We start from the raw sequence: 10,649 nt of genomic DNA on the forward strand, positions 1-10,649 counted from the left end.
TTATGTTTTAGAGGTATTTATCAATTTCCCCCCTGAACTTGTGACCATTGGCCAATTTTCCCCCTCAACTTTAATTTTGCCCAATTTCCCCCCTCAACTCTCATAATTAGTCAATTTCCCCCCTCAACTTTAATTTGGCCAATTTCTCTCCTCAACTCTCAAAATTAGTCAATTTGCACCTTACTGTTAATTTTTTTAATTTTTAATTTTCCATCTATTCTTTTCTTAATTTTTAATCTTTCTAATAACTTCCAACAAAGTACTAAAATTAATATAAACTCACATGCATAATATAGGGTAAAATGTACAAAAACATAATACAATTAGTATGTGATATGGGTTGATTATAAGAAAAAATTATGAATCGGGTTTAAAGCATGTAGAAGAAGAAATAATAACAAAAAAAAAAAAAAATCCTAAACTCATGGATCAGACCTATTTCAATAAAATGGGTTATTCTTAATAAGGAGTCTAAAATTATGAATGGACTAGCCATTTTTTCACTAAAGCTCGATTCTCCGCAATTTACTTGAACTTAGCTTTCACTTTTATAAAGAAAATTGTATTCACATACAAAAATTTACACATCAATCATTTTTGTTATCAATCTTGTATGGTCAAAAATCAAATAAAATTACTCCATACTGATTTATCATGACTAATAATACTATCTATGATAAATTGTAAAATTCTAAATTTTAATCTATTTGTAATAGGATAAAGATATAGGAACATGATTAACATACATCTTATTTAGTTTCTTACACACACTTGTTTAATTATGATCAAATTAAAAAATTAACAGTAGGGTGCAAATTGACTAATTATAAGAGTTGAGGGGGGAAATTGGTAAAATTAAAGTTGAGGGGGGAAATTGGCCAAAATTAAAGTTGAGGGGGGAAATTGGCTAATGGTCACAAGTTCAGAGGGGAAATTGATGAATACCTCTATGTTTTAATACTTTATAATCTATTGGATTCTATTTTGCATTTTAGATCCCCTCCTAGCATCCTAGATGCTAGGCCCCAGCCCACTGTCAAACTAGCACCTAACGTCTTTTAGAATTTTGCATACACCTACTTTTACTTCTCACACAACTCAATTTTTGAATGTTGGATCTAATGCATTGAAGAAGATTAATAGTAAAAAAATAAACAAAGTTGCGTAAAAATAGATGTGAAATAGCGTTATTCTTTTTAAGGTAGTTGGAGTTGGAAAATAAATTGAAAGGGGAGACGGAGTTTTTCTTGCTTTTACGAAAAGAAAAGAAAAGTCAAAATAAAGAACAAAAATATGTAAGATAAAGAAAAAGGCCCAACTGCCCAAATAATCAAACCCAACCGGTTCAGCTGGATTTAAACCAACTCTTAGGAGCGGCCCAATTAGTTCCAGCCCAATGGACATACCAAGCGTGAGCTGGACGGGGTCGATGGGCGTGTTAAAACAAACTTTATGGCGCGTGTTTTAGCTGGACTAATCAGAGACTAATGTAATTTACTGGTACGTGCTTTATATGGTAAATAAAAAATTAGGTAAAAAAGAAGGAAAAATAGAAGGAACAAAAGAAAAGGAAAGGTGAGAAACCACGATCTTATATAAAGCACTATGTGAGTGTGTAAATCTAAAGCAGAGTTGTTTCCTGTCTCTTTTAATTCCGAATTATTGATCTCTTAAGTGTGCGTTTTATTTCATCTTTAATTTGTTTTTGTGATTTGAATTTGTGCGCATTAGGGCAAGCAAACGATTTTATTCAATTTGTGTAATCTAGGTTTGCACCTCCTTAATGTATTTCAAATTTGTGCTTATTTTCATGTGAAGTTCTTAGATCATCTCCGATTGAGAGAGTTCAACAGCTATTTACACTCTAGAATTTATGATTTATACTTAAAAGTAGCTTTTTTTTTCATCCATCCTCCAATATAAATTTAGGCTCCTAATTGGTCGAATAATGGTTTTTCCCCATTATAAAAGTAGCTTTTTTTTTCATCCATCCTCCAATATAAATTTAGGCTCCTAATTGGTCGAATAATGGTTTTTCCCCATTATACTTTTGTTTAAACAATACTTTTTGTGTTATCTTAATTTATTTTTATAAATGTTTTAACTTTAGAATATTCAAATTGCAACCAAGTATGAAAAATTACGCAACCAATCATTCCGACACACACTAACCACACTTCAATATGTTGTTAAACACACTAAATATTTTTATTTGGGCGGAATATGAGTTAACTATTTTTAAAAATTATTTTAACTATTGGATTTAAATTTGAGTTGTTAGATTCAATACCAAAAAATTAACTCATAGGAAAAAGAAATTCAAACCATGACTAATCATCCAACACTCACTAAATTGAGCGAGTCCACATGCACTACCATGCCTCTGATTCTCACCGGATTTAGGTTGACCTAAATTCCTGTGTAAATTTGGTTTGGGTTTGGGTTTTAGGCTTGTGTTGGGGACATTTTTAGAATTTAAACCTCTACATTTAGGGTTTGGGTTAATAAAACTCTGGTGTTTCTTTGAGGTCAATCTTCAATTTGTAAATAATTTTTTTTAAGTATCTGCGTTGTGTCCGAAATTACGTGTTTTTTTTTTAGAAGCGAAATTGGATAGTGAATTCGAACTCGTACTTTAGATGCAGTGTATACGTTAATAATATTGGTATATGTTTTTGTTTCCAAACAGATTTTGAGTATATGTAATGGAGGGTTCACCAGATATATTGTGGTGTGCGCATTGCAGAGATCTTATTCCTCCGACACAAGATAACTATTTTACGTAAGAAATTAAACACCTTATTATTATGCTAATTACATAATTAATTAGTTGAATCAGTTCAAAGAATTAGCAGAATATTAGATAGTTCTTGTATTAATCACTTCTTAATTAACTGTTTTCTCTTGACCAGATCTTGTAGTGTTTGTGGAAAAGTTCTCTATCAAAGTGTCGTTACTACCGAGCCTGCCCTTGTCAAAAACCGTGGAACAAAGGTAACATGCATGGCATAGTCCGCTTGTTGGCGTGAGATTCTTACATACAACTGAAAACACATTCTTGTATTCATACGATACTCATTATGTGACGAATATATGACTCGTCATTATAAGGCAATTGTAAAACTCTTAGCATTCCTGATTCTTTTACTGCTACTGAGATTTGTTTCTAAACAATCTGTTAAATTTGTAATTTGCAGAAGACGAGGGCAGGTTCTTCTGTAATTGTGAAATCCATCTCCAGTGACCATTCACAATCATCTAAAAGGACTTTAAATAAAGGTATGCGGTTGTTATTTCTTTTTACTTTTTATCTGATTTGTTGACTTGCCTTATCATACAAAATATAATTTAGATCTCTCCTTTTTCTATTTCTACAGTGTTGGTTTTAATCTACCAAAACTATTCACAAATTTCTCTCTCTCTCTCTCTCTCTCTCTCTCTCGAAATTAGGGAGGGTTCATGTCAAAATCATCTGCAGAAGCAGCCCACAAAATACTCAAGAAGGTTAGTGTCTGACATAGCTGAAAGCTCGAAATCTTATATATGTGACACTGTGGCATCTTGTTTTTCTCTCTTCTTGACAATAGTTGACATGCACAGTGGAGAAATTCTTAGATGCAGTGTCCGTACAACGTGACTGTCTGACCACACATACAAAGCACCACATCCTACCCGATATTTAGCCCGTCTAACCCCTCTGCGTCTTGTACCCTATACAAAGTTCAAGAAACAATAGTCTATTGTGTCGGAGTGGAAAGAAAAGAAAAAAAAAAAAAAAAAAAAAGACCAAGGAACCGAGAAAACCGATTCAACTAGCCTGATTAGTGGATTTGGTTAGAACATAACCAAGCCAACTAGGTGAGAGTGATTCAACCGACAATTAAGGGGCAAACGTGGACCGAATTGAACCATGCCCACTCATTTTGTTATAGGCCGGGCCTCATGATTTTCAATTGAGATTGCGTTACATTTTGAAACACTTTAATTTCCTATTTGTACATAATTATATTTTGCCTCGCACCAAACATATAAGGTAATGTGGCAAAACCGTACTCCTAATCCAAAGCAAAAGTCCAAGGGCACAATAATTCGTGACTTTGAAATGATGCAGGAGCATGGAAATGTTGGAGGAGCTGCAGATTGCAAACCCCACGTTGGAAATCAAGAGAATGTTTATGACTGTAGCTATGATGGTGGTGATGAGGATGATCACAATTGATGTTTTGGGTTTAATGTGTCCTTGTTTGCATTTGTAGTAGCCTCATCCGTCTGATAACCATGTCCCATCTACCAATCAAGTTTTTGCGGAGGATCCCTTCATATCACGTCTTCTAACACACAAGATTTATACGAGTTTTAGAGTCCGAGTTTGTTTTTCGTTGTAAATGACAAACTCAATAATACGTTTAATTAGTATAGAAAATTAATGTCCCATAGACTTGTGTAGGTCTAACAAAATGTAGTTTGGGCTCGTTTAGAAATGTGTTTAAAATGACTGAAAGCGCTTTTGGTGAAATTATTTTTGAAACCAATCCTTAGCAAAAATCCAAGTGGATCTTGAAAATGCACTTGAAGTGCTTCCTACAAGAAGTACATATTTGATACTTCTTCCAAAAGGTACTTAATCAATTTCACCAAAAGTGCTTTTAGTCATTATAAAAGTACTTCTAAACGAGCCTTCATTGTCTACAAAGCACAATTTTGGAGCACGAATAGCAGGTAATTGGATGTTATTGTTGATTTATTACCGTTTCTCTTGAAACTTAATGGTTTGTTATTTCATAACCAATACAAATTAGATGATTTTTCTCGTTTACATATATACACATACCCTAACATGCAAAGTAGGAAATTATTCTTAGTATCAAAGCAAGAACACGAACAAAAACTTGCTTAAAATCACACAACTTGAACTACTGTCATGCAATGCCTGTTATGCACCATCTCTAGCAAATCTACGGTCAGCATCGACTCCTTAGGCTTCGGTCGCAGCCTGGCGGAGTCTCCCACGGCCAGAAGTGGCGTCGATGTTGTTCTTTTGCAGGGGCCGAGCCACTTTGCTTGCATGTACTTCTGCTTCCTCCATGGCCCCATGTGCATTTTCTTTTCCTTCATGCATTTCTTGGCGGCAGAACATAAAATTTTAATCAGGCTTTGCAGTCTCTCAACTTTGCCGACAAAAACTTCAGGGAGTTTTTGAACCAGATCGTTGTATTCGTTGCTCGCTCGAGCCATCTCGAATTCGTCTCTGAAGTTCAGCTCTATGATCACCCTCACCTCCCCCTTCTTTAGACTTGAATTGTTCACCACATCCAAAAATGAGTGCTCTCCTGAAGAACATAGTAAATAATCAATGAGATGTTTTCTTACTTCATAATTTAAAAAAAAAATTATGTTCACATCCGTCTTTTTGTTACTTCATTGATTAAAATCCTATTCATTTTCAATTTTTGATCAAGGTCCTTGGGTATTAATAACATCATTAATTATTTGAATAATAAAATATTTTTATTTTTAAATATATTCCTTTAGTGTTAAAAATGTTACCATTAGTATATTTATATTTATGGCTAAATTTTTTTATCATATATTTTTATTTTTAGTTTGTACCTATTTTTAATTTGCAAATATTTTTTAATTTGTACCCATATATTAGTTTCTTTTTGTGCCCATATTTTTTAAAGTTTTATTTGTGTTTGTACCAATGTGTATACTGTCACGTGACATTGTATATTTAATCAATGATAGAAAAATTACATTTGGTATATTTATACTTTATGCCTAAACTTTGTATCATATATTTATATTTTTAGTTTGAGCCCACTTTTTATGACATCCCACATCGCCCAGGGGAGTGATCATTATATGTATATTCTCATCTTTACCTAGCACGAGGCATTTTGGGAGCTCACTGGCTTCGGGTTTCATTGGAACTCCAAAGTTAAACGAGTAGCGCGCGAGAGCATTCCCATGATGGGTGACCCATCGGGAAGTTCTCGTGTGAGTTCCCAGAAACAAAACCGTGAGGGCGTGGTCAGGGCCCAAAGCGGACAATATCGTGCTACGGTGGAGTCGGGCCAGGGAAGTGGTTTTGCCTGGGCCGGGATGTGACACTTTTAATTTGCAACATTTTTTTTAAAATTTGTAGTATTTTCTTTTTAGTTTTATTTTGTACCCATGTATTAATTTCTTTTGGTGCCTATATTTTTAAAAAATTCATTTGTACTCATAAGTTTCTAATCTTTTATCTGTACCTTAATTTATTTATAATGTACCCATTCTTCTTTATTAATGCACCACCTTCTTATATGTGAAATGTATCATTTTTTTTTGTAAAATGTACCATTTTTTTAACACTATAGATACATTCTTTTGCCATTTATTATTTCTTATTTTTACATAGTTTTTATCCATTTATTCAATTAAAATGTTTGAATTTTTTTATTGTAACCATTTCTAATAGTATTATAATGAGGGATTTTAAATTTATAGGATTATAAACCTCATAAAATATCAAACAATTAATGTCAAAACTATAAAAAAATAAATATAAATAGTAATATAATGAGGTGTATAAAGTCAATGGATTTTGATCAAATTTTGAATACTACTAAGGTTTTAATCAAAGAATGTTAAAGATTAAAGACCACATCCAAAATATCTCTTAAAAATATCAATCATTTGACAAAAAAAATTTGCCCGACGACAACGATCGTCGCGCAAAACCACGAATCTTTATTTTACCATATATATGGTAGGTCAAAAAAGAGGTATGAGATGGGAAATATATGAATTAATAATCTAATCCGATTCCATTTAACACAAAATTAATCTGATTCATTAATTATATATTTTCACAAATAATGATCCAGTATATGTTTTTACCTGAAGGAATGTCCGGTGAACTCCTCCACTTAGACTTGCACATGGCACTGTTGTAACCAGCATTGCTAAGTCTGCCGGAAACTTCTCTCATGAGGCAGCTCCGGCAACCGCTCGCCATCGGTTTCCCGCAACCACACTCCGTCCCTGACCGCTGTATCTCCTTCACCGCCTCCCTTGTCAAACTTCTAATCCTCGTCTCTAGAGAACTAGTCCTGTATAAGGTAGCCTGCAAAACATATTTGTATAACCATTAATATCGTGCTCATATAATAAACAAACGCTTATGTTGTTAGACTGTAAATTAAAATTCATTGTCGGATACCATAACATACTATAAGTAAGATCAATTACTTGTAAAAGTTGGTGCTGTTTTTCCCAAAACCTCTTGTCCTCCTCCTCCTGATCTCCGGCTTCCTCTTCTTCATCTAACAAAAAGGCGTCATTTTCTTGGCTTCCGTCGCTGCTGCCGCAACTTTCCGGAAACTCGTGGCCGTCTTCGAGGAACCCGAAAACCATGCCGGAAAAACTCGCCGCTAATAACTCTCGAGCGGTGGCCGGAGCTGCTCTTGCCATTCACGTTAATTGCTACTGAATATGTCTAGCTGCTACACAAATGGTGTGACTCGATTGGCATGAACCATGTGAGAGATGAGATCGGATTTATATACAAAACCCAAAGTTTGGATCAAGGTGGGGCCCACCAAGCCAACGTGGACAAACGAGCCGCGGCGCACATGATGCGGGAGGTCTGGTATTCTTACGTGGATGGATATGATTTGGGGATGCAAATCGAACCGGTTTCTTAGTAATTTTTGTGAAGATTGGACCGGACAGCAGGATCCACGTCAGTTTTCTCCAATTATTGCAACAGGGTCTATCAGGATATACTCGAATATTATCTACACTAATTAAGATAAGAGTGAACTTAATCTCATAATAGATTTGTAATAAGATTGTTCAAATTCGCATTTTGCGATGATCGAACTTAAAATCTTTCATTTACAAGTGAAGAATAATACCGGTATTCTAAATGTTTTATTTATAATTGCTAATTGTTTGATAAGCATAAATAGCTAAATCGTTTTCAAATTCATTAAATTTTCTAAAAATAATTATTATATGGCAATAAGGAAAATGAACTATTCTTACAAAAGAAGAGTGAATCGAAACTCTCTTTGTCAACTAAAAAATGATGAAAAGATAACTTAGTATTCTATCACACACGAAAAATAATGGGGCAATAATGTAATTTCACAGGTCTAAATTTTATTGTTTTTTTATTGCAACCTCACCTGCATGTGATGTTAAAATATCTCTAATATTTAAAAAAAAAAAAAAACTTGTCACTCCCATAGTCTCTATCTCTCTCTCCCCCTTCTCATTTTCTAAAAAAACGTGTAAGCAAATGCTAGTTGTTGATAGATATTGTTATTCACATACCCATTTTTATATTTTACACGTCTTTGTTAATTTTAGCCTTTCAGCCACTTCAATTCATTAGATCAAAAAGCCAAAAATTAAAAATGTGTGAAAAATAAAAGAGTAATGTTAAAGATACTAAATTTATAGACTAAATTTTGTAAATTAAATAGTATGAAAGTTGATGATTTAATTATTACTTAAACGTTGATAAGTGTGATCATTTTTTATTGATACACATCATTTAGTTTGTAAATTTAATTTACAAATTTATTATCTTTAGCATTACCCAAAATAAAATATAACTGTGACAGCAAAATAGAGTCTATTAATAATATAACTTAAAAGTGATGCATCTCTATCATGATCACGTGGGTGGTGGGTGCACCAGGGATGAATGATTAAGATGACTTTTAGTTGAATGTCTCAAATTTTGCAATGTGGATAGATCTAAGCCGTCGATGATCAAGCTTTATCCAAATAAGGGGCCCACATGTCACCCCACTAACCAACGCATTATTTCGCACATTGTTGTTAATAGCGAAAAAGAATAGGATTATGTTCAAAACTGTCACACATACGCGGCGTCGCGACGTCGCCAATCATCCGGTTTTCCGCACAAGGACAAGGAGTTGTTTGGCGTCGGTGGGGAGGAGAACTTAAGGGCGTTTTTGTCATTTTGATGGCCCAATAATCTTGTACCATGCCCATAAACGCGTCTACGTGCGTTCAATTTGTCTCTTCAGAAAAGATTAGTTGGTGGATTGATTATGATAATTCATTTTTTTGGAGGCATGTCAGCATTCTCTGATCACCATCGTTTTATTTATCAGCTATAAAAATCGTAACTCAAAACGTTTCATATAAAATACGAGTCTGTGATTTGTGCTTAGTTATTAGACCACCTCATTACGATTCTGTCACATGTAAAAACAATGATAAAATAAATTATTTCACTGTTTGGCTATGTGACATTTGAGAATGGATGATGTGACTGAATTCTTATTTAAGTTTGGTGTTTTACATGGCTAGATTTTGAAATTTATCTTCTTGGAGTCCAGATGAAGCATGATTTCGACTTTTTGCCAACCGCATTGTATTTGAGGTATTTTGTCAAACATTTTGTATGCGTTGCATATTTACAGTCATGTTCATGAATATAGGTTGCATTTTTTTGAGTACTTCTATACGAGTATAAAATTTAAAACACACCTAATATTTTAAACATTTTTTTTGGGTTTTTCTTTCTAGCATATACCTACTTATACTATGTATAAATAATTAATTGTCCACATTATATTAGCTAGGCATACGTATCTTTCTTTTCTTAAAAAATGATCAGCTGGTGGTTTCATTACGACAGTCTATCATTTTGAAGGTTGAAAAAACTCATAGAGGCATTTCAGCCTCCTCAACCATCGTGCTGCTACTAGAAATCAAATCTAGGATATACCGTGTGAAATATGGATCTAAAATTCGTTATCAACTATTGAGCTACCTATTGGTGGTTGTAAGGCATAACCGCATAAGTATCTGCAGGTTGGTTAATTAGGTCTTTCACTATAATATTAACGGCGCGACACGTTTAGGCCCAAATGTACAAATGATTATAATCCTTCCATAATTCAATTAAAATATCCTCCACGTAGTAGCTTTGTGTTTTGCCTTTTCATGTTCATATACACCCCGCTATATTATATTTATTATTTTCGTATGGTCCCCCTAATTATTTTACTATCGGGGCTCTCTCAAATTAAATTTATCTTCTTTATTAGTTGTCTATTAATTTATGGTAATACCATCTTATAGTTAATTAATCAAACCTTGATTCCCATCACACTTACAGTTGGCTACCATTTTTTTAAAATTTTTAAAAATGATTATTATTAAGAGAATGTGGAGAACCCAAAACTATTACAATAATTAGATGAAGGAAATGTTTCGAACCTGAAACACATAAGTACAAATCTAACATCTAAAATTTATTAAGATATTGGACCACATGCAGAGTTGGCTACCTCACACTCACAACAAAAGAACAACATGAGAATCAAATTTCACTGAATGCAGATACCTAACCGACATTGTTTAATAATTTAGTCGACATTGAGATCTTGTAATGATCTCCCAAACCCATAGTTTTTTGTATACCTTGATAGTTACTGTTTTCCTAAATATATAGGTTGGTGCTTTGTTTTGAGTCAAATTTGAACAGATTTATTCTACCTTCGATGATAGCAAGTTTGACCAGTTCAAAATGGGATGACAAAATCAAGGTTGTTGGGCTGGTACATAGACAACAACATTCAACCACTTCGTATAGGAAAAGATATATTTACTGACGG

General features: G+C 33.6%; 1 protein-coding gene across 1 annotated transcript; it reads right to left on the reverse strand.

Moving 5' to 3' along the window:
- Window positions 1–4,746: 4,746 nt before the first annotated feature.
- LOC137729360 (uncharacterized) lies at window positions 4,747–7,513 on the reverse strand. Its single transcript, XM_068468295.1, has 3 exons — window positions 7,237–7,513; window positions 6,886–7,111; window positions 4,747–5,330 (listed from the first exon to the last, which is right to left on the reverse strand). The coding sequence occupies exons 1-3, from the start codon at window positions 7,456–7,458 to the stop codon at window positions 4,900–4,902; spliced, it is 879 nt and encodes a 292-aa protein (XP_068324396.1). The 5' UTR covers window positions 7,459–7,513; the 3' UTR covers window positions 4,747–4,899.
- Between the last annotated feature and the right edge of the window lie 3,136 nt (window positions 7,514–10,649).

This window comes from Pyrus communis, chromosome 3, assembly GCF_963583255.1.
Source record: "Pyrus communis chromosome 3, drPyrComm1.1, whole genome shotgun sequence".
In the NCBI taxonomy this organism is placed as follows: Eukaryota; Viridiplantae; Streptophyta; class Magnoliopsida; order Rosales; family Rosaceae; genus Pyrus; species Pyrus communis.